Raw genomic sequence first — 25,234 nt, forward strand, 5'->3', positions numbered from 1 at the left:
AGAGCTGAGGAAATGCCCCGTCCTCTCTCATCCTGGTCCTCGCCCCAGCGCAGACATTCAAGTGCTACCCCTCCCTTGCATGCTGCTTGGCCGTTCCTTCTCCTCGGAGAGAGAAATGGGCGGGGGGGGGGGCGTGAAGTGAGAGGAAACAACTGTTACACCTTTTGTCATCAGCTTGCAGACAAAGAACTTGTATTCATCTCCCTGCGTCCCTCCCTCTGGGTGCATATTGGCAGCACCTCAGCCCCTTTGCAATGCTTCCCGGAGATGCTTCGTAAGGATTCAGTGTGGCCCTGACCTGCCCTTTTTTGTTGTTGTTGCCAATTATGATGGTGCTGATAAAAGGACATGCTGATATGTTTCCAAACAGACTCGTGGTTTGCATTCCTGAAATTGCTGCTGCATTCTTATTTATTTATTTAATTGATCAGGCGGGAGGGAACAGGAAAGGGGTAGGTGTTTGTGGCTTCTTGTAGTTGTTGCTTGAAAGGTACAAAATCACATGCAATTCCAGCACTGTAGTATGTAATATATTAACCACTGTTTTCTCTCCCATCTGATTTGTCTTCCAGTTTCTCAGTCTCCACATCACCTAGCATGTGAGGAGTGATGATTCCATGAGAGGACTTCATTTCTGTCTTTTTTTTTAAACTCATCCACTCGTACTGCGCTGCTCCTGGCCAGTGACGAGCTGTTCAACTGGACTAGGATTTGCTGTGAAGACAGAAGTGGACTATGAATCCTAGACATCCCTTCAAGCATCTTGTGCATTCTTTTTACTGTATCTGTATGTAAATCTGCTAGTGTTGGGCACACACACTCTTAAAGCTACTTTGGTATTCCCAGAGTTGCTACTGTGTAATAGGACTGATACTTCTCACCATCATGGCTTCAGTTTGGAAAAGACTGCAGCGTGTTGGAAAACATGCATCCAAGTTCCAGTTTGTGGCCTCTTACCAGGAGCTGATGGTCGAGTGCACCAAAAAATGGTAAGTGTCTCATGTTGCTGCATAGGTGATGGAGTAAGTTGCTGATGCTGAAAAAAGAAGGCCATTGCGTGTGTGCATGTGTGTGTATATTAGTCTTTCCTCCCCTCACTCTTGCCCCTGTCCCTTGTGAAAGGATCAGAGTGGGGTGCTTGTGTCTCTTGATGATACTCATGATGCATACTTATCTTGAACTTGTTGGCTTTGTTTTGTACTCTGACTCTCTTCGTTGATGCTGCTGCTATCACGCAGGAGAGTGTGTTTATTTGCTCGGAGCCTTTGATTCAGCATTCTCCAAAAATGCTTATATTTCCCAGAGTTATTTTCTAACTCAACTCTTCGTGCTGAATGCTATCAGCTAACGTTACTGTTAATTGACTGACACATTTGAGACCAGCCTTGAAAATTTTATTTATTTAATCTGGGATACATACTAGTTTCATTTTGGTTTTWTTTTTTTTTAACTTGAAGGTGCAATGTGCCTTCTCCTTCTTTGCCTTTTTTCTTCCCATCTTTGAATGGGAAGAGGCAAGTGACAGATCCTGGGGAATTGTCTTAAGATATTTTGGTCAGACAGGAATTCCATGCTGTAATGGTCTAGTTGGATGACTTTGGAGCTGACTAGACAGCAGCTAGCAGTTAATGCTATAGGTCTTGCTCAGGCAGATCTTCCCCATCATATTTAGTTAAGTTCATTTTATGTGGAAGGAGGGGTAGGAACGGCTTTTAAGTAGTCAAGCAAAGGTCCCCATTATACAGGTACTTAAGTGCCATTTTATATCTTTGGAAGATTCATGTTATTGTCTTAATTCCTCACATTAGCGTGATTCTGTGTCAGTGGTGTCACTACAGAGAAAGTACTTTCCAGACCTGAAATGTTCAAGTTACCATGTTATAAACTACAGCTGCCTTTCTAATACTTGGCTTATCTTCTTGTTGGCAAGTTTGGCACTTGCATTGAATGCTTTCACTGGTTATGAGTAATTGTCTCTACAAAGTTAAATCCTATCTCTTAGGGTTGGAAATTTAAGAAATATGCTAGAAGGCTGCTGGCTGCTCTGTCTTAAAGGTAAACTGTCAAGATAGAGGAAAAAACATTTAAGGAGTTATCTTCTTGCATAAACTGTTTTGAAAGGTTATTAAAAAAATCATTTGGGAAGTTGAACATAATTTTGTAGAGTAAACTAGAAATAAAAACATTCTGCAGGTTGAAAGAGACTGTCGTGGTTATCCTGTGTGACCTACTGTCTTGTTAGGCCAAAGAGTTTCCCTCTAGTAATTTTGTTTGAGGTCTATTTCAGTAATTGTTTATTACTTTTCATGTTTTATTTGCATAAACTGCCCTATTGTGCCTTTTATTTTCAGTTTGATTCGCTCCTTACTTGTGAATTTAGAGAATGCTTCAGCGTTAAAGTATGAATGTTAAAGGGGAGTGTTCAGATTGCATCTGCAACTTCCTTTCATTTGATTTAAGAAAAAGTTGCATACAAGTTTTATAAAGAACAATCCTTTTTTTTTCCCCTCAGAAACAACTACCCTATTGTTTAATCATAAACTACAGGGCCTAGCAAAATCTCTCTATAGCCTTTCAAAACCTCAAATATGCAAACAACTATTTTTTTTTAAGCAGGTTGTTCTTCTGAATCTTTATTTTACACGCTTGAATGTAAAGACACCCAATATTGGTGCTTGTATTAGTTATGAAGAATTAACAGTATTGTGGTGAAATACAGATGAATTTTAGGAGAAGAAAACAGTAGGCAGAAACATCATTCACACAGTCATTTGATTATAGGCTTTTTTTTTTCTGCTTCCTCTTGTCTGGAGAGCCTTAGAGCAAAAATGTTCTATAAATATGAATCTAAAACACATGTTTCTTCCGTAAGTGAAAATCGTTTATGAAACAAAGCAAAAAATATTTAATATTTTGATAACATTTAACTAAGCCTTCCTTTAACTTGGGAGAAGATACAATTCTGAATGTGCTGACAGAATCACTGTGACTTCTTTATTTCTAAAACTTGTATCTGAATTTGGCACAAATGAAAACAGAAGAAATGAACTGCATATCCTGTTCCTTTCTGAAAGCAGTTCTAATATATGTATTAAGTGGCGATGCTATAGCATATGCTGGTAGTTCCATACTGTAAGTGTGTTTTGATAGAAATATAGTAAGCACTGAGTTATTTTCATGTACTGGCATTTTAACAATGCAGTGTTTTGGTAGGAAAAGAATGCTCCATTCATCTTTTAAAATAAATGGCAATGCAGTTGTAAACACACTTGAGCTGGAAAGTGTCCGTGAGCAGGATTGTCCATGTCCAAAACAGGCTGCGTTATGAACTGGTATGTTCTTCTAGGCTTTTATTTGTCCAGCTCTTCAAAAACTGACTTATGGTTTGAAATATTTTCCCAAACTGATCAGCTGCGGTTAGCAGAATTAGGTGACTTTCTGGTACGTTTTAATACTCTGTCTCCTATGAACATTGTATTGACCATTTTTTTTTTTTTTTTACATGATGTTCAAAATAACTCCAGAAACAAGAGCAGCAGCTATGTCGGCTGTGTAGGGAAGTCACTACCGCTCTGCTATTGCTGTTTTACTCTTTAAAAGGATTATCTGTAGGTAGAGCAGCATTTGTCCAGCGTAGGCCACAAATCCCTTTGCTTTTTCTGCTCTCCATAATTTCTAATGCTTGTCCCTATTATTAATGATTAAAGGCAGCTGCTCTCAAATGAATACTTTTCGTTGATGGTTGTTGGTGGGACAGGTTGTGATGGCATATCCAGTGTTACTGCTGTTTTGTTAGAAAAACCTTATTTTCAGGTGATTTAACGGAACCAAGTCACTTCTGTAGCATTCTAGCTGCTCCCACTGACCCAGACGTAATCATTGTGGCTGCTCAGTACCTTTGAAAAACTGAGCAGTTAGTTCATGTAGAGCCTTTCTTTTAAAATAAATAAATGTAGTCTTGGTCTTTGATACGGATTAGTGACTCTTGCTACTGTGAAAACGTAATGCTTTGAATTAATCATATAAGCACTTGATTTATGAAAGGCTTGGCAATGCTTGAATCTGTCATCCTCTGCTTACCCTTGGAGTAAGCTGGGGCAGTGCAGGATTTTCCACTCAGCCTTGCCAGTGACTGCAGTCTGGGCCTGGAAGGGCTGTGTGTGGTAGGAGAGAATGAATTTTGTCCTTATTTTCAGTGCAGACCTATTGAATAGAGACTAAAAAACATTCTGTGTGTTTTACTTACGCCCCTGAGTAYGTACCTGGTGGGGTGGGGAGGAACGTATTTGCTGCTGATCTGTGCTGTTGGAGCAGGGTGCTGCTGTGTGGGGTCTGAGCGCACTGGGTGTCTCCGGCAGGTGAGCGCAGTGGACCCRAGTCAGGTGCCCGAGTGTTGGCATCTAGTGCTGTTTGCAAGGCCTTTACGTTTCCTGCCAGCGCAGCTGTCGGCTTAGAGAGGAGCAGGGCTCCTGTTGATCCACCGTGCAGTGCTGCCAGCCCTGCACGGCGCGCTCATGTTCCCTGGGGCGTGCGTCTCAGCTGCTGGAGGCCTGTGTGAGGAGCAGGCTCAGCAGAGGACACTCACCAGGGAAATAATTCTAGATGTAAGATCACTTCTTGGACCTGAAGATACGATAGCTGTTCTGTAGAGCCAAAGAAGCATCTAATACAGAACACATGCACTCTCTAGGATGGCTTTTATGCACCTTATTTTGCGTGATACCTCACAATTCAGGGGCCTAACAGGAACTTCAGTGTAATATTGCTGTATCAGTTGCTTGATTTCCACTGAGAATGGCTTAAATCTTGCAAGGTTGATGCTGCCAAGTTCCTAGTATGTTGCTGTCTGTTGGATACTTTTGTACCTGTTTCTCTTTCCACAAGGAAGCCGCTCACCTGGATGTAGCTGTTAATTGCTTAAATGGACTGGAAAAAATTAAATGTTAAGAGGCTTTTCTACAGGATCTGCCATTCAGCAACTATGTTGAGGATGAAGAAGTGTGTTACTTTTTACAATATATTAATGCCTCTCATCTTGCAACTATGCCACTTACAAAATTTGCATAAAAATACAAGCCATAGTGTTCTAAAAGGGTTAAACTTTTCRTGTACACTGCCTTAACTGAAGACAAGCTTTACTTCTGTGAGGCAAGTTGCCTGCTTTTTGTATTGATTAGGTATGGTCTGAAGTAGGTTCTATATTTTCAAATATATAGCCTTCTTTTTTGGAAATGAAGTAATGCTTGCTTTTTTTTTTTTTTTTTTTTTTTTTTTTTTTCCCCTCATAAAGGCTTTAGCCATCTGTTTTTCTCTTCTATTGTAGTTTCATAACTGCATGCTGCAGGAATTTTAAGATTTGGCATGCACTGCGCATGAGAGAGAAACGAGCTTTTTGAGATTCCACAGTTCACACCAGTCTGTTTGCCTTCTGGTCCCTGCTTTACAGCAAACTTCTTGGTGCTGAAAGCCRCTGAAAGAACTGGTGTTAACTGCTTGCTGTAGAAATAGTTGGGGGTTGCTTCTACAGGGTCAGGCCTGTCAAATTACTCAGTTCCTGCGTGGCCATTAAGAGGGTATTCTGTGAGCGCTTAAGTGCTTTTAATTATCAAGGATAATTGCTTGGAAATGTGTGACAAAAAAGAGGCACAGTTACAGAGGGATTCAGGATATCTTGAGTTAGTTTTGCCATGAACCATGCTTTTCATGCTGGGCTTGTTCTGCTGAGCTTTTGATCGGGTTTACGTTTGCAGTTTTGCCCTGTAGATATACTGTGATAACTATAGCTTCTGTAAGGAAAGGTTCATGCAATTTCCCTCACTTTCTAGCTGTTTTACTCCTCCTCAATTAAATGCTACTCTGGCCTCACACTCCTCATTGGGATTGCTGACTCTACACCAAATAATCCCCATCTGTAAAAATATTGAATATTTTCTTCTACACTAGCTYTGAGTTTTGACTGAAGACTTTAAGGGCTGAAATTATGTATCAAAATTATTTCTTTCCAAATAATCACTACCAGCTGTTTTACAGGTCAGTCTTGTCCCTTACTTCCTGCAGCTGGTTAAAGCACATTTATTGCCTGCATGCAAAAGCAGTTCTCCTCTGCCAGCCTCCATCTCTCTTCCTTTTGTACCCCCAAAGAAAATCCTTGATTTCTGAAATGTAGTTTTGCTCCTTTGGGCGCTCTGCCTGAGGTCTGTCAGGAGAGTGTCTGTCAGTCCTGACTCTTTGATGCCAGCTGCTTTCATTCCCTACCTTACCAGGCTATCCTCCTGACCCCTTTTACACCCTATGTCAGTTCCACTGGAGCATGGCTAAGGGATTTCTCATCCAAAGTGTCTGTTCCTTTTCTGGGTTGGTAGCATATTGTGTGCAGTGAAGACATTTTGATATGGGAAGTATGAATGCATGTGAAATGTTCTTGCTGCTGACTGTTCCAGATTGTCAGTGTTGCATACTTCTACACATTTTTTATTTGCAGTAGTGCTTTGGGAGCATTTAAAGCTGTCGCTACAAGACCTTGTTGGTACAACTAGGCACAAAGTTTATTATCTRTAATGTAGAAAGATGCAAGTTTGTCATAAAGACTTGCTGTAGGTTTTCTGTCTTTGAGAAACAGAATTCTTTGCAACAATTTATTGACTTAGTTTATCAGCCAAGCAATAACAAAAATACTGAATCTAAAGCAGAAAAGATTAGGTTACAGCCAACTGTAGACAAATCCATCTTAATAGTCTGTCATTTATTCATTTAAAGGGATGAAGATGTCTCCTTGAATAAATAAAGTACAYTAACTTGACATGCTAACACACCTCTGTTTTTGAGAGAGAGTGTGTGTGTAACTTCCTCATGCTGCTTTACAAATAAATAAAACCTGGCTCTGTTCCTGCAGGCTCTGTGTTGCATGCATACTGTAGAATGTGTGTACTGTTCCTTTGAGCCCAGTGGATTTGAACTGGAATAAAGATAAATTTTTGCAGGACTGGATCCCTGTGAGTACTRCTTTCCACTTTTTTAGTGTTATGAGGTTAAATAAAATGAAATATTATGATATTGCGTAGGCCTCTGAGCTGAGTCTTCAGTCTCTGACTGCTGAGGCTTTATGGTGCCAGTCTGTTAGTTCAATTAGTTCTTAATTGGTTGGAGAGGCTGAAGCCCCTTTCACAGCTTAGTGTGAATAGGGAGAGTAGGAGGAGGAGTCTGGTAAGGTTGACTAAGTCTGAGGAAACTCTTCTTATAAAATGAACTCCTCAGTTATCCCAGTAAAAGCATTCTGCCTGTGTGGCTTTCTGAGAATACAAGGAGGGCTCTGCGGGGTAGAGGGTGTTTACTTTWAAAAGCTTTCCCAGTTTACTCTGATGGGATTGTGTGAAGTGTGTGCATGTGTGTGCCTGTTTGTTTCCTTTGCCTCTCCTTCTCCTTTTACTCGGTGGAGTAAAAGTCGGTTCTAGCAGGCTGTGGGTCATCCCCCTGCACGTGAGCTTGTCTTCTGCGTGACCTGGAGTGGATCCTGAAATACAGGAACTATGCAACTGAACTTTTGTTCCTTATTTTAAGATATGCACACAGTGTGAGGGTGAATAAAGCAGTCCTTGTTTTCTTCCTGTTGTTGCCTTTTTATTTGAAAAATGTATTTCTGCAGCATGTGGTTTGTGTAACTGCATTAGAGTCTCTCAGGTGGGAAGATGTATGTTTTGGCAGTTGAGGAATAGGATAGTTGTGGCTTTGGGCACCTAGAAAGGCATTGCAGGGAGTTGGGAGCTGTGGCTTAAGCATGAGCTAAAATTAGCAGAAAATTAACTAATATTGCTGGTGGCTAAATGCTCTGACTCATGAGGCTTTCTAGATTCAGGAGTGGAGCTGAGATGTCACTGTCCTTTAGCAGTAACCTTCCTCTGCCTGGAGYGGAGGTAGAGTAACAGTTGGATTGCATGGCGTGTTAGTGTTAATTGCCATCAACTTCAGGTTTATAAGGTGAGCTGTGAACGCAGTGGTTGAGGAGTCCTCACAGCTCCTTTCTGCTGCTGGGGTGGGGGGATGCCTGCCCACCTGCTGGAGGGGTGAGGAGCCCAGCTGCAGGCAGTGGCCTCTCAAACTGCTGCAGCTAAATGGTCTGGATTGTGAGTCAGTGCCCTGTGCTGTCATTGTAGGGCTTCCAAATGCACAAGTCTTGGAGATGAATCAGAAGTGCGGGCCCTTCTGAACTATTGTCTCCAGCTGCCTATAATCCTATGAAGATAAGCAGAGCAGACTTTTTTTTCTTCTTTGCCTGTTGAGGTTCTTGTTGTAGTGTATTACTTTGTTTTTGAAGCTTTTTTTTTTAATTTTTACTATTATTTAAGGAGGCTTTCTTGAGGCTTTCCCCAGAGGTAAGGGCAAATTGTGCTGCTGCTAAACTGTGATCTCTGTTGGCTATGTGTATTAAYTTTAGAATAAACTGATTTCAGGTTTTATTTCATATGCATGCTCAGTCTGTTACTGTTTTTCCATGGGCATCGTTTTAGGTGAACTGCTCTATCAGTGGCTAATAGCGCACTTGTGGATTTGATTTTTCTTTTCTAGTAGGTATGTTTTGAAAGAGTAGCTTTGCTGCTGACCAGATGTCAGAAGGGTRAAATAATCTTTAGCTCCAGGGACAGCTGACTTAAAAACCATCAGTGGCCTTTTAAAACTCTACCATATCACCTCAATTTTGACCCATGTATTTTTCCATTACTCCTGCTTGCTTCTCTGCTATCATCTCCATAAACRCCCTTATGATCAATTGGCCTCCATGTCGACTGCTTCCTGTTTGCACAGAAAGCAATGTTTGCTTCCTTGCTGTTGTCTGATGGGTCAGTGTGTCTGGAGCTGGTGGAGAGGTGGTACTGGCAGCCCAGGYGGGAGATGTGTGTGTTCTGATGGGTTATGATGCCTTTACTGGGAACATATATTCAGCTTAGCCAGTGGGCACGCTGCATATCCTTTCCTTTAGCCCAGGCAGATCAAARGCATGGCCCAGGTCAGCTCTGGGCCCTCCGTTATGTGTGTTGCTGCCTAAGGCCCTCAAATGATGACTGTCTTGAACTTTCTTCAGGGCTAAGGCTAGCTAATTTGTGCCCGTACTTTTAAATTCCATGCCATAAACTGACTTTCCCCTCTCATCCATGCTGGGGAAAATGTATTTGCGTAGCTAGTGCTGTTAATATCAAAAACCATATTAAAGTAATGGGAGAATCTGGACCATTGCATACAGTTGGCAGCACACTCCTCTGCCACTCAGCCGGCATTGTGGACTTCCTTTACTCTCAGTGACTGCTCATTAAGTAAGCTCTGAATCCCRTTGTTTATGGCAGTGCATAGGAGGAAATTTTAAAAGAACAGAAAGGAGCTGTCAAAACAGCTTAACTCTCTTTTCCAGTAAAGATCCAACTCAGCAGCCTGTGAATTTGCAAAACTGGCCTGTTGCTGATGTAAATGTAGTTTATTAGCAGAAGACTTAAGCTTGACAGCTGCTAGTAGCACCTGACACTATTACTGTTCCTGAGTCACAGTTCTGGCCATTGTAGCAGGTGGGCTGTTGTTAACTGCTTGCCTGCATGTTTCTTCTGGTAACAGCTACTGGAAAACTGATTTAGTGTTTTGTCTCTTCAGGTAGGTAGCCTGGGTGGTAGTTGTATAAAGCTGTGGAAGACTTTCACGAGAACAAGATTTCTGAACTCTTTTTTTTTCTTCAAATGCAGGTCTTAACTGGATAGAGTACTTGGAATAAGTGTATTTAAGCAAGTGAGCATTTATAAAACTTTTCTGTGCGTTCCTTTGATTTGTTTTTTTTTAAGGAAAGTCCTGACCTATTTTTTACCGCTTCCTCTCTTACCACAAAAAGTGAAAGCATCTAGCATATTTTAACTAGTTTTTGAGCTGTAGTTAGGATGATTCTTGTTAACAGTAACATTTTTCCATTAAGAGGATCTTAATGGTGCTTTCCTTCGCCTTTATCAGGCCTTGTGTGTATGGAGAAGAGAATTCTTTTGGGTTGTAGGTTTTGCTTTTGTTTTCAGTCTTCTTGCTAAAATCATTTACCTTTCTCCTTTTAGGTGTCTGCCTTATGAGCTCCTGTGCTTGAGCACCCTTTCAGAATACAGTTTTAAAATTGTCTGTGTCATGGAAAAGGAGTTGCTTCCTTTCCTGTGGATTCCTTATTTCATGTAGTACATGCAATTTGATTTCCCCCTCCCCCCAGTCTGAACTGAAGGACACCCAAGAGTCATTTCAACACTCTGAATTCTCATAGTGGCTGATGTAATCATAGGATTTACTGAGATAACTGAGAAGAGCGTGTGCTAATACCTTTTACTTCTACCATTGTAAACATCTAGTACTTGAGACATGATGTCTCCTTTAGTCTGTGGCTGTAAAACTGTCTAGTCTTTTTTTTGTTTGCCTTAAAAAAAAAAAAAAAAAAAAAAAGAGAGAGAGAGAGGCAGCTCTTCCTGCCCCTGTGCTTCTCTCCTCTCTTTCCTGGGATAAGCACTATGGAAACTGGAAGGTAGCTGCTGCGTGACAGGAGGGGTCCAGAGTATGACTATGGAAAGTTTGGAAAGGATGGGGCAGTCAGACTGCCCCGGCATGTCATCTGCTCCCTGYGTGTCTGCGTCTGGCAACACTGTGCCACGCTGCCCCTTCAAATATCCCAGCTTCAGACCAGCATCATTAGTTCCTCTGTCCTTTTGCTGAAGAGTTTGGACAGCTGTTTTCCCCTGAGTGCACAACACTGTTGTGGTTGATGGGGCCATGCTGTCAGTGTGCCCATCGAGTTACCTTGTATTTTCRGTTTTGAGCCTTGAGCTTCTCCCTTATTTTTAGCTTTGTTTCATAGGGGAAAAGTTCTTACGTGATCTTAAAAAATTACCTGTCTGGACAGCAAATCCAGCATTTTATTGCAAAGTTTGGGCAGACAATTTCAACCAAAGCTGAGATGGAAGCCTCAAAAGCTGTTTATTTCTGTGGATTTTACAACAAAAAGTCTTTGGATAGAAGAGAAGGTTTTTAACCTGTGATTACAGGTAAAAAGACAGCAATTTTTGCATTATTGGATACTGGCGAATGTACCCTGGGGAAGGCTGCTGGAAGCCAGACCCTTTTCCTCTTCTGCCTGGAACTACATGCTTATTTCAGTTTGTACTTCCATGTGTCTGAGTGTATTTTCAGAGCAGAGGGCTGCTAGATACATTTTTGTGCTTCTGTTTCCCATCTGTTACCACAGCCTCCTTTTGCTGTAGTGGCCTCAAGAGAGGCTGTATCACAAGGGAAGAGGACAGTAAAAATAGACGTTACCTGTGGGTTACACTCTCATGGTCCTCAGTGCTCATCCTGCCTGTCATCAGCAATTTCTGTAGTGCTGATAGCATGGATGATGTTGACATAGTACCACTGCAGGTGGTGGTACAGTCCCCTTGTCTCCTTTCCTACCGCCATGTCTAGGAAACAGGAGTACAGAWTTTTTTGCCTATAGGCTCAGTCCTGTTGTCTAGAAGGGGCCCTGATAAAGCATTTATAATGTACAAAGTCTGCTGCCTCCTGGAAAAAAAATGCTGACTTTCTGAATTCAGTAAGCAGAATAAATTTATCTGAAATGAATTTTAGAGAAAGAGAGCATCTACTGTGAAAGACAATACTTCTTGTTTTAGCAACAGCTGTCAAAAGGAGGGTGCTGGCTTGATTTTGCAGTTAGTGATAAAGTCAGCAAGTAGTAAAATTTGTTTCTTGAGCTACTTTTGACTATAGAAAGACTAAAATTGCCTTATTTATGTACGCTTCCTTGTGAGAACCGTCTCTCTTATGGTTGACAAAACCCCTACAGTCTATAAAAGACAAGTTCTGTTGGGTTTGGAGATACAAAAACAGTGACCTAAATCTGAGCAGCCCATGCGCCAACCAAAAATAACTATTTCAGGGAACAGGCATGAGGCATTCTTGTATTTCTACTGACATCATCTCCTTGGTTAGCACATATGCTATTGTTAGGGGTCTTAACTTCTAGTTTGCTATGAGCGAGGGATGTTCTGTATAAAAAGAAGTTAAAAGGGGGCAGACGTCTCTGGAAGCTGGTAACGTGCATTATCTGTGCATACTATGATCTGAGATAAGTATGTCTGTATGAAACCAGTGTACGTTTCCCCTTACGAGAAGGGGAACTTGGGATACTGACAATGAATAACTGAAGGAGCAGTTTGTTGCTAATAAGGGACAAATCTTGACCACACTTTGCAACTCTGAGGCATCCAGGCACAGCTCTAGTGGGGCCAGAAATCTTTTCTTTTTTTTTTTTTCCCCAGCTGCAAACATGATCACTGACAGGTTAAGAAGCTTTAAAATAGTGTCTCATGTTATAATGCAAAATCAAGCCCCAAGACTTTGTTCTTCTGTTGAATAAAGTTCCCTTCAACTGTAATCAGGTTTTTCATTTTTTATATGGACAGAAGCTTGTTGACCCAGGCTATGCAGAATTCATATGACAAAACGCATCCACTTCATTAAAACTGAAACTCTGTGTGTCACATTGAGCTTTCAGACTTGGTTTTGCTGAGCAAGCAATACACATATATGCATACTCGGGCCTCATCTATATGCAGCAGCTTCCCTATTTAAACTGTGCCTTTACAGTCAATGTCATACAGCACCTGTTCTTCCATATAGACAGGAAATAGCAATACAGCGGTGCCTCACCTAGAGTTGCTTTCACGGAAATAGCTGCATAACCACTTCAAGCACTTCTATAGCTATAGAAACTGCACTTACATCTTAGGTTGGAATAAAACAACTGTAACAGTTCAGCGTGGCTTTCTTAACGGAAATAGTTAGGTTGTCATAAAAATTGCCCTGAGCAAGCCTTAGTTACTGAAAATGTTGCTGGTGGTAACGGCTTAGCTGAGATTGTCAAAGGAGAAGTAATCCATCTTGTCTAGAATTTCTAAGTCTGAATCCTTAAAACAGCAATACAAATCCCAAGGCAGGATAGGTGCTGGCCTCGGTGCTGGCTGCTCAGACATTGCTAATGGCCTGTATGTGAGTAAAACCAAAATGAATCTTATCTCCAACACCAATGTTTTAATGTTTCACTTTCATAAAACATAGTGTTCGTGGTTAGTTCAGAAGCTATTTTAAAGGAGAGGCTACATCTGTGTGACAAATGCTAATTGTAATTTCACCTTTTTTGAGTGATTGTGATGTTATTGGTTATACTGTTAAAGAAGAAATCTAAAGTGTTCCAGGGATTCTTTTTGTGCTGAAACAAACTGCAGTATTTCAATATTTCTGTCTTTAAGACACAAGCTTATTATTGTGTGATGTTAAAAATATTTTGAGTGCATTTCAAAGGGATTCTTCTATTACCTTTTCTATTCAAAGGAAGATTTATAACTTTGCAAATAGAACTGCAGTATGTATATGGCCTTGCACAATGTACATTTTGCTCAGTCCAAACTAATGTCCCACACGTCATTTTATTGTCACTTTTTATCTACTTCAGTAGATTTCTGCATATGTTGTTTTCCATATTGGTGGCCCATGCGAACTTTCAGGTGGGAAAATTGAAAAGCCTAGAAATATTACAGGAGGATAAAAACATATTTATAACTTGTATGAGCTGATTGTTGTATAAAATCCTGTTTGTGTGAGGGATTTTGGGTTTGGGTTTTTTTATACAAGGAAGTAGACTCTGTACACATGTGGCTGTAGAGGTTTTTCTCTGTCCCAAGGCTGGTTTCCAGTCACAGGAAAAAATTGACATGTTTTTTTCTTAGTTGCTACCTTGATGCAGCCAGAAACAGTGTGATAGTTTTGTTGACAGTATTGAAAGCAGAGAAGCTTCCAAGGCTACCTAGGTTGCCAGTTACTAAAAGTAGAAGAAGTTATTTTTGTTGCTTCTGTAAATAATTATGCTGTGGACAGTTCAGCACCTTCATCTGTTCAGAGTGGACTAAACGAGTTCTTTGCGGTTTTTCCTGTGTAGATATTTTGGATTTAAGGGGCAGAGGGGGGAGGGGATGAGTTCTTTTTCCTTCTCATTGTATTACAAAGTACAGTCCCATAGTAAAAACAATCCAGAAGTCAGAAAAACATAGTTCCACACTAGACTTTGTACAAACTTCTCTGGTAGTTACTGTAGACAAGTCATCTTTTCTTATCACTCCCTAATTTGGCTGCACAAATCAACTTCTGTCAGTTGCCCTACAGTTTTATACCCACAATTACTTGTAAGTAGGATTTATGTCTGCTGTTGAAGACCAGAAGGTAGTGGGTCTCTGTTCTGTGGTACTGGCGTAAAACAACTAAAAAGACATTTGTCRGTGCTTGGTATTTCTGCACAGCAAATTTGTGGTCAAAAATTCTACGTCCCCACGTGTCCTTTATTAACCCCATCTTACAAGACTGCTGTGTGACAGAAAAAAGTATCCATGTTTCACATCTCTGAAACTGAAATGCAGAGAAAGTGGGGAGATATTGCACTGGAAAGCAATGGCAGCACTGGGAATATGATGCAGAGTTCACTGCATCAGACCCTGAGGCTCTTGTTTGCAAAAACCTGCCTCCAAGGAGTGTGACCTACTGATCGATCAAAGATGGTAACAGCCCACTCAGAGCTGTTGGTGCTACTTTGCTAGAGGGTTTTGAGTAGGTACCTTAAGAGAGTGTTAATTTGGGGTCGCTAAAAATAAGATTTTTCTCAAAAATTAGGTTTATATTTTTAAATTATTGGGATTAAGAAAGCTGCAGTGTTGTACGGATGAAGTTTTGGGGGCCTTATTTCTTTGTACTGGGAGGAGTTTGTATGTGTGTGGATTTATGGCAGCAAGAACGCTGCAGAAGCGAGAAGGTATGGATGTGGAGCAGGACTGGTGAAGCAGAGTAAACTGGGATAATGCGAACGGTAACTTTGGAGGGGACATGACTGCGTGATCGCTCATCTGCACCTACTGATGCAGAGCCATAAGCAAGGTTTTTGCTGTGGAGGGTGGCTTGTTGTTGTTGGGAGGTTTTTTTTTGTGTGTGTGTGTGTGTGTTGTTTGTTTGACTGGCTTATAATTAAGAAAGCATATGTATAATTTATAAACCCCAGATTGAGGGGAAGGCAGTAACGTGTGCTAGGATCTAAGTACATCAGAACTATTTTATCCTGTGGTAGCGATAGATTAGAAAATGTTAATAACTCTAAGGGCCAAGCCTCTCTTTGGTAGAGGTGAAGGATGCCCGAAGGCTGTAATTGCACTGGAAAGGCTACCTGTCGAGGTCAGGGAAGCTGCGCTATTGTGTCAAACCCACTTGCAAATAACTGTGGCAGTCCAAATGACTGACAGTTCAAACGAAATTGCTTTAAAAACGAATTGCTTCCTCACTAAGCTGAGGAAGAGAACTTGTTAAGCTCTATGCAGACTTTGGGGAATCGAGCTGGTAGGATGAAGCTCAGTTACACCTCCAGCAAAGCCACAGCTGCACTGCAGGTTTTAGGCTTGTCATTACTATGATATAATCAGAGCTGTTGGAATATTCTGCTTAAGCTTGTTGAATTCAATATATACACACACACGATGGATTAGAGTTATTAATGCTTCCCCCCCACACACACGTTGCTGCAGAATTTATTCAGTGATTTATTTTCTACTTAGATTTTGCATGATAGCTTTACTTTCAGATCACAAAATCAGTCCCAAAACCTGATGGATGTTTGTGGAAGAGAGAATGTGAATACTGGGAAAAGTAGTATTTGGTTTCCTATCCTTAAAAAAATGCTAAGAATTCTACTCAGGGCATTTGTTGCTCTTTACTTATTTTTCTCTGGCATAGCTGTCCTGTGACTGACAGTGTAAGACGAGATAGGGTAGCCCAAGAGATAYTTGAAATATTTATGAGGCTAAACTGCAAGCAGCAACTCTAAGCCTGGGCAGAGACGAGCTGAACCGTTGGCTCTGACTCTCTGAAGAGAGGCAGACCTCCACCATCATTTTCGTAACTGGCAATCTATTTCACAACTGGTACTTGAAGACCAGGATTTTAAGGAARTCTATTGTCTTAAAACAGAAGAAACATTTAGGCACCTATGCTATTTCTGATGCAGTTACTTATGTGATAAAGAGAGACGAATGTCTTAATCACTTTAGGGATGTTTTCTCACTGATTGCTTAACCTTCCCCTTCGGGTGTGTTCCAGCTATGAGCTCCCTGAGCATGTGTGATTTGTATCTATGATTAGAAGAGGAAAGAGGGGAAAGGGAAAGCATGGTGGAGGAGGAGAGAATGCTTGGGTTGGCCCTCGGATGCCGATGGCGTTCAGCCGTGGAGATGATCCTTTACTTTCGGTTCAGCAAGAAGTGCCTCATATGAGGGCACACCTACTCCTGCAGCCCTCCTGGCGCCCAGCTTCTGCGCAGCCACCTTCTGCCCTCTTGTTGCTTGGGGATGGGGGGACTTCATTTGCGGGACGGCGGAGGACTGCGAGTCCCTCCAGAAGAAGGGCTCCATATTCTCACTAGCTTGTCATGGATTTTCTCCAATTTGCCGGAGGAATACTGGTCGGTTTTTACTGGGCTGGTGGAGTGTGTCGGCAAGTGCCGCTGTTGAATGTGACTCGGATGCTTGAGATTTGCTGCATGTGTTTACACAGTGGTCTCGCACCTTGGAGACTGGGCATGGCCGCAGTAGAGTGTATTTTAGGAGCTGCCSTGTGCTGGGGCAGAGTGGAAACACCTCAAGCATCTGTCCCAGGGGAGCTGGTGCCTCCCTTGTTGCGGAGGGAACATTTGCTGCCCCTCTGGGGGGAACTTAAAGGTTTCTTTGCATTGTATCAGTGACATGAACTGACACTATAGATGCCAAAGGTCTGGCTCTGTTTTATATTTTGAGTTGATAATGAAAATAACTGCTTTGGAGAAAACTGACTTGGGGGTTTACATGACCAAAGCGTATCTGAACAGTAACTGCATTGAAACGAATGAGTGAATTCACACCTCATTTGCTACTATATTGCTTGTCTGGCTGCAGAAGGAACAAAACCAAACAATATCGGTGTTAGAACCGAGAGCTAGCTTTCCAACCAGAACAGTKAGAAAGAAGAGCCCTCACTGGCCTGCACTGCAAGGGGTTTAAGATTTTAATCTTCTGGGTTGCCTGTCTGTCTTCATCTGGCTCAGATCCAACCGAGAGCTGCAGGAGGGAAGACGGACCTCGCGCTTCCTCCTGCRCGGGGGGAGAGTAGCTATCAATACAGTCATTTCCAGGTGGTGGTAATGTGCTAAACTGCAAGAGTTAGATATGCTGGCGCTCATCTGTCAAAGCCCAAGAGACAAGTTTTAATTAGCAGATTAAATTTAGATAGATGTTTTGCGTAAGGTCTTGTCTGTGCTCAGAAACAGGAGAAGTTAAGGACAACTGACAGAAAGCTGAAAGCCAAAGTGCACAAATAAAGCCATGTTGAACTCTCATGTGAACGCCCTCATTCAGAGGGAGGTTGCTCTTCATTGCACTGGCCGAGTGATCTGAATTTTCGTGAGTGTCTCTGTAGACCTGGACCTCATTTTGAAGCTCTTACTACTAGAGTGTGCACATTTACATGTGTGTGCATTGCTGGTACTAGAAGGGCTGGTGTTTTGTTTGAATAGTTTAAAATCGAATAAATTTTGCATGCTTCAACTTTTAAGCCTTGTTTACTTTAAAGATGAAAAGTGCATTTTATACTGAATATGCCCAAATATGTAGAAAATCTTATTTTGCAGAATCCAAGGACTTTATGTGCCCACACATCTCTATTGTGCCTTTTTGATGATTCTGCACATAGTTTTTCCCCCACAGTGCTCTGTGTGAACTACTGTCCCACTAAAATTGATTCCCGTTCCCTTGATGGTTAGTTTACAGAAAGTATCTTTATTCATCAGRTTTCTTCAGCTCTAACTAGGTAAATGCATCAGAACTTTGATTTGCAAATTAATTATTCAAAATAAGTGATCTTCAGTTATTGTAATACCCTTCTAGAAGCTCTTATAAATATTATATATAATTATATATATATATATAATGTGTATATATTTTCCTTACTGTTTATATTTGAGTGTCAAATCCTCTAGCCCTTTATCAGATAGGAGTTTTTGCCATTCACTGTAAGGACAACATTCAGGTTTATTAGAGCAACAACAGCAAGTTGTGCCAAGTGAAGACGGGCTTCATCTTTTACTTTAGGGGGTCGGCTCTCAGCATATTTTGTAAGACTAAGTGTGTTTTGCTCCAGGAACCAACCTAGCCTCTCTGTTAACCTTTTGGCTTCCAAGGACAACTGCTTTTCACACTAGACACGTTTGTGTTTACAGATAAAATTTTAAATTAGAATAAAATTGAAATCTAGGGTGAGACATAATTTTTTAATCTTATAAGCTGTGTGCTCAATGGGATAGAGGGACTCTCTTATCCTTTTGCCTCTTTTAATGTTACAAGACTGGAATCCAGCCTGCAAGACATCAAATCTACTTAAAAAAACTGGACAGCCTCTTCTCTGGCTGCAGATGTGACTTTAAAAGCGCCCCATGCGGAGATCCATCAGCTTACTAAAGTAGCCATCAGGCTGAAACAAAACCAGCCTCTGGGCTATAGGATGAAGGCAGCATTTGTTATGGGTGGTTTTCGTTATTAGGAAGTACTTGCCAGGACAGCCCTGGAAGAAGGGAGGGCTGAGGTGGATGGAGTTTCCAAACGCGGACTTTGTGCCTGGCTGGTGGCGAAAGACCTCGACCTCTGATGTGGAGGTCGGCAGTATCTGTCCGTCTTATAATTTCGTTGCATATTTTCAAAATCAGTATTAATTCAGCTATCGTGTAGGGTTCTGGGTTTTTTAACTGGAACGTGCTTTAAAACAGTGATACAAATTATGAAATTGGTTTCCAGCTTAGCTGATTTTGAGAGAATTGATTACAATATTTTTTGGGCTACTATCAGGAATTTTACAAATGGCAGTTATTAGCAAAATCTGTTTAGGTCCTTGCTTGCTGGTGCTTTTTTTTTGTTATTTTTTTTGACCTTGGAATAACAAATAATTCACAGATACAGCTGATGAAACAAGTAATTGATTTTTTTTTTTAAAAAAAACACTCTTCAGTTTTTAAAAGCTGTAAGATGTATATTTTTAAAATTTGAGAACAGAAATAGGGTTTTTTGCTTTTTGTTTCATTTGACTGTATCCAGCCCTAGTGCTGTCGGGAGGTTTTGCTTGTTCTCTTGGTTCCTTGAGTATCCAGGAGTTAACATGTAATTTTTCTTTGCCAGTGCTTGCTGTGGGATCTGATCCGGGGTGTGACTTGAAGAATATTAATTAAAAGATTCAGTCAGTTTGTTTCTAAAAATTACACAAATTTTTAGACTTGGTGTATGGTTATGGAGGAGAGGAATTGGTATTATATACCTAGAAATAAGGAGTGTTGCTTCTGAGATTGATTTCTGTAACGAGAAAGAACTGTTAACTTCTGTTTCGGTAGACAGCTTGCAAACTGGATAGCAACTTAATTAAACAGATTGGGCAGGAAGAGGAGGAGTTGTTCCAAATTCACTGGCTTTGGAATAGTTATTTAGCTGCAAATAGTCATCAGTTCCTTCATCTTGCGGCCACACCTTCATCTTAAAGCAGCTCTGTTTAATTTCCAATTTGTGAAAGGCCACCAGTGTGAAATTGGGTGTCTCATATAGGAAAGGTAGTGGCAGTTTCTAATGGCCAGTGCCAGTGTTTGTGAAATCAYGTGCCCAAATCTTCTAGCTCTGGAAATTTTTGTCATTTTTAATGGGTGAAAGAATGACAGGTTTAATTTTTATGCTATTAAGAGACAGCTTACTGCCGASGAACTTGTCACCCTGACTTATTCTTTTGGGGGTTTTATTTTATTTTTTAATCTTTTTTATACATTTCAAATGTCTTGTTAAGCTTGGAGAGGAYAAAGTTCATAGAGGCAGTTTGTTTGGGACCCAGAAAAAATTGCTAAGATTTCTGTTTCTCTGTGGTATTTTGAAGCTGTGACTCATTTTGAGATCTTCTGTGGCTGGTAAATTGTTGTAATGGTGATGTTTTCTCCCTCTGTGTCTCCAAGCTGTGGCAGGAGGCCGTGTTTCCGTCCCTCATCTCGGCTCTTGGGGGACAGAGAGGAGGTGTGCTCCTCCCTGGAGCCCGGTGCTTTGCTGCAAGCAGGTATCCATAATCCTGCGGTTGGTCGTTTTAATTAAAATGCCAGAACCAGCGCTGAGAAAGCAGTTAAGATCTTATCTTTTGGTGCTCTCCTTCCYGTAAAGTGGGTTCATGCTTCTTGATACCATATTTATTATGGCTGTAGTTGAGCACCTTGCAGTATTGGCAAAGTCCACTCTCCTGGGCAGAGATGGAGAAAAGGACAACACATTCTGCGTTCAGTTCCTTTTTTTTTTTTTTTTCCTTCCCCTCGCCCTGTTGTGTTCATTTGCACAAGCAAAAAGAAGCAGATGACAGATGAGAAACCTTTAATTGAATTGCTCATGGTACATGTGCCACGAATGCCCATGTCTCAGGATAAACACAGATTAATTTAGGGCTTGGTACAATTGTTGTTCGGAAAGCTAAGTATGAATTTGCAGCGCATCAGCCCTTCCACACTACCCCCTGTGTAGGTGCCCACAGCGTACTGTAAGTCTGCCCCTTAGCTTCCTGCATACTGGGACCTGTATTGCACTCCACAACATTAAGCTGCAATCTTGTACAGATATGCAAATCAAGAGTTTGAGCTGCCTTTGTAATCAATAGAGTGGTTTGTTCTTCCTAAGGGTAGTTTTAAATACCTAAGAGGCAAATACTCTTCATAGGTTTATCCGTCTTTTTCTGTTGACTATATAAGCAGCTTAGTTCCTCCTCCTTAGAGGAGGTGATGTGCACTTCCTCATACAGGCAAACCCTAAAAGCTGATACCATTCTGCGCTTGCTGCCCACTCAGGAATTTTTAGTACGTTCATAGTTTCTGGCTRTCCTCAAACTATAGCATTTTTTTGTGTAATCCTTAAAAAACAAAACAAACCCCAGTTTGGTTTAGAAGGGTTCTTCAAATGACAAGTAGCTCCAGATTTTCCTGTTCCTCCATTCACACTAAAATAATTTTCTTTAGGATGAGTCCACAGATTGCAAAGAGGATGAGGATGGAGACATTAATGCACTGTTGCTTTTGAGATGTGGTTTATCCAAGTTGTCATTCTCTGTGAATTGGCTCACTGCACTCCAGTCTGCAAATAAAAGAAAATAATTTTTGTATCAATTTGTGAATATGAAGCTCATCCCAGCAGTAAGAAGATCAAAGATAATCTACCATTCTTCTTTAATGGCTCTTAGTAGGCCATGAAGAATCTTTCTTAAAATTATTTTAGAAAAAAATAGAGGAAGAAGATTCTGGTGTGAATATTTCAATGTTCTCAAACCGGTTTTTGGTGAAGCATTCTCATTTTTCTTTTGTTCTACAATAACTATAGAAAAAAACCCTTTTTCTCTGCTGTTTTGAGTTTGAAAAACAGAAGTGCTTTTTATTTGATTGTTATTTAAAAAATGCAAAGCAGAATAAGATCTGTTTTGTAATGGTGTCTGATTAAAATGAACAATGGTCTGCTAAGGAGTTTGTTGCATACTTTTTAAAATACAGAAATATATTGTTTAATGTTGTGGGGATTTTGATGGGCAAAGTTACATTTGCAGGCAGCATGTCAAGCAGTCTATACTAGTTATGTTTGCTAATGCTTTTTATAATGGGAACACATTATCTAGTATTTACATTTGTAGTGATTTGAAAGAGGGATAGCGTAATAGTTGGAGGCATTTTTACTGATCCACAAGATTGTATGGAGGGATCCAGTTTAGCTATAGGTAGGTTAATAGGCATGACTAAAATCAAAGGGACGTTGATGCTGCTTTTATTGTCTTACAATTTTCTGATACTGGTGAGTCAGGAGTGCATCAAGACCTTGATTCCAAGTCCTGGCKCTTTTGCTCAAGGTACTAAAACTGTGTTTTCCATGGTTCTTGTTACTAATCCACACTGAACATGGATGTTTGTGAAGAGAGAGGTGGAGAACATYGATCATTAGTGTCTAGATAACAAAGCATTAGGATATTGAAGCTAGTTGCGTGAAGGTCTGCGTTCTCAGCTTGGGTTTCAGAGCAGCCTGAACTAGCGTTTCACCTTGTTCAGCCAGCTTTCAAACCTGGTGTTAGGTATGAGGTGGAAATGAGTTTGCTTTCTAATGAGTTTGTATTTATTTCCTTAGCAGTTGGCAGGCACCTGGTTTAGCCAGGAGGAGGAGCAGAATAGCGAGGCTGTTGCAGGTCAGGACCGGGTGGACTGTGCAAACAGGTTTGTGTAGCGCCTGCTCWCACCTCAGCTAGTTCACATGATGGGCAATGCAGTGACTCACAACTGAAAGCTTTTTGAAAAATGTTGATTCATTATTGTTAAAATATAGGAGAGATTACTCTGGAAAACAACATAAAATAAAAATCTGGCATTTGAGAAAACTGACTCATTGTAGCCTGCTGTGAACTTCCCACTAAAAAGCAATGCACTCCATTTTTTCCATTTAAGGTATGTCTGAATAGCTCAGTTTAATATTTGCTCCCTCCTGCAAGTTAGCCTGAGCCCCGACTTGCCAACAACAAAAAGCTGACCAGAGGTTCGTTGTTTTAAAACTCATTGAACCCTTTTTTGGCTGAGAGCTTGGTTTTACAAGTGAGCTTTTAGGTGGGCTTAAGTGGTCACTGCAGCTCTTGTTTTCTGGAAGGTGGTGCATTTGYTGTAGACTACTGGAAAGTGTTTTGTGGGCTCTGGTGTGGTGGGATGCACAGTGTAAATGCGGACTAATGCCTTGGGCTAAATGTCTGCCTATGTGATTGTCTGTGATTGTAGGAGAGTGAGATTACAGATATAGTTGGTCCTTGTAGTGCGTTATTTTTTTACTCCTCCTTGAGATGAACAGAACAAAATTGGATCRTGCAAAGAAAGCTTCTACACGAAGGGCAAATAGATATAATTTTAAAAATTCAGGGGCTAGTCAAGTCATCCTAATTTTTCAAATGTGTTTACTAATCTGTTCCGTCTCCTGACAACTCTTACTGCAAATGGGAAATAAAAGAAAATACTTCAATGTGAAGTCCTGTTGAAAAGGCTTTAAGGAAAGTTTTTGCTGGATAGTCCTGTCAAGTTTGTTTTACTCAAGATTCTTTGCTGCAATTACTCTGAAAAACGAGCAGCTGAATCTGTCCTTGTGGCATGTTTTGAATAATGGATGAACTTTCTTTGCTTTGTTTAATCCAACTCATTCTGCAAACTTCATTTGTATTTGGTTTAAGAAAACCCAAGCCATCAGCAGTACATACTACACATTCCGCCCTTGCCCTCACAAACAGACGTGGTGCAGATTCAGTAGGTCTGACTGCACTTATAAAATAATCATTAGTGTCTCACTTTGTTCCCTTTATTTATTTATTTATTTTTAAACCAAGCAAAGCCAGACTAGAGCTTCTTATGAAAAGCAGAGCATAATCTTGAGATGTGAAAGCCTTATAGAGGCCAGTCTGTTTGGATGCAGAGAGGGGGGGAAAAATGTTTTAACATTCAGCTCACTGCAAAAATCCTAGCTTTTCAGGACCAGTAGTAGTTTCTTCCTGAAAGAATATTTAAAGACCTCGTGCAGGAAGAAATGAAAGATAATGTCTGGGTAGCAGACAGCGTTTTGAACACTGACAAATGGCAGCTCTGCGTCTCTGATGGAAATTAGGGAGAGGCTGGGGGAGAAACCAAAAACCCTTCCTAAAATACAGTTTCACCTTGTAATGCACTTGTGATTAACGTGGGCTTTRTCTGCACTGTATTTTATTTTCTTCATGTTTCTGACTTTTACAGTCAGTGCTGTACCTCACTCAGCAGGAGGGCCAATGTGGCAGAGGTACCAGCACGTACTATCGTTTTCACCAGCCTCTCTAGATCTGTGGTTAAAACATTGATGAGTGACTTGAGTGTGATTCTGGGAAGTCTAGTCACCGCTGGAATTTCATTGATAGTGACCAACAGGAAATTGTAAAGGAAAAAGCTTGGTACAAGGCCCAGAAAAGGCCCTTACTTGTAACACSCTGTGTAGTTTAGGTCCTGAAGCAAAAGACTGGTCTGCAAAGAGAAGCTTTCAAAATAATTATCTATAAAATGCAAAAAAGTAATACTTGGCCCAAATTAATGGTATTGTAGAACTGGTTGCGTTTATTTTTAAGAAACCATTGAAGAGCCTTGATAGCATTCCAGGAGTAATGTGGAAAACYGTGCTGGTGGGGAGGAGGACTGATTCTTAATGAAAACTTGGCATGTCATGCTGGCACGCACAATACGGACAGAACAAAAGGTGAAAACTCTTATCAGGGAAGTGCTCTGACTTTACCCCCAAGTAATTATTTTTATCCTTCAATAGGTGCATCTGCATACTATTGTGCTAACACTGCTGCTTCTCTTGTTAATTATACTCTTTTATGCTTGCTTCACAAGAGTAATCTAGCAGCCTGTAATAATTAATGTAATTCAAATCAAACATAGCAAGAAAAAAACCCTCAACCCTCCCCCAAAAAACCACCCAACCCCAACACTTAGCAATTAGATGCCAAAACAAATATGCAAGCTGTGTGTGTGCCTTGTACATACAAAAAAGGTGTCTTGTGTATTACAGCTGCTTAAAGATTGTTGGGGGTGACTAAATGCAGTGGTGGTGTCTTGTTAGAAACAAATGCTGTTATAGTTCTATCTTTAACCGAAAGATTGTTAGTGATTTGTCTTCCCACTGGCTTCAGTGTAACTCTTTCCAAAACCAGATTCTCAATACAAGGCTTTTATAGTTTTCTGTTATCAAACATTGTTTGGTAGAGAAATACATATCTTTTGCAGTTAACATTATCTGCTACTGCAAAAAGATTTGCAAAACAAGAGCTAACAGAGTAATACCTTTTATGTACTTTGTTCGTGAAATATTTGGAGAGTTCTGTACTCAAAGTATCATGCCAGATATTTCCTGGAATGATYAAACCAAAACCCCAGAAGACCTTGCATCTTGCACAACCTCCATTTCAATCAGCAATATTTGCTGCATATAAAGTGATGATCCATTTTTTTCCAGTCTCTGGAATGTTTTTAGTACTTTCTTTAATACATGTGGATATGGAGATGTCTGGCTCCAGTGTGTGC

General features: G+C 40.7%; 1 protein-coding gene across 5 annotated transcripts in view; it reads left to right on the plus strand.

The window, feature by feature from the left end:
- The first annotated feature begins 544 nt into the window (after nt 1-544).
- The window catches only part of EHBP1 (EH domain binding protein 1), a 202,393-nt gene continuing 177,703 nt past the window's right edge, over nt 545-25,234 (plus strand). For all 5 annotated transcript variants that reach the window (XM_085308996.1, XM_085308995.1, XM_085308997.1 and 2 more), the window contains exon 1: nt 545-989. In XM_085308996.1, the coding sequence (XP_085165122.1) occupies nt 886-989 (104 nt within the window). In that variant the 5' untranslated portion in view covers nt 545-885. The remainder of the gene's footprint in view (nt 990-25,234) is intronic.

This window comes from Rhea americana, unplaced genomic scaffold (genome assembly GCF_003343005.1).
Source record: "Rhea americana isolate MKP2758 unplaced genomic scaffold, rheAme1 scaffold_289, whole genome shotgun sequence".
Classification (NCBI taxonomy): Eukaryota; Metazoa; Chordata; class Aves; order Rheiformes; family Rheidae; genus Rhea; species Rhea americana.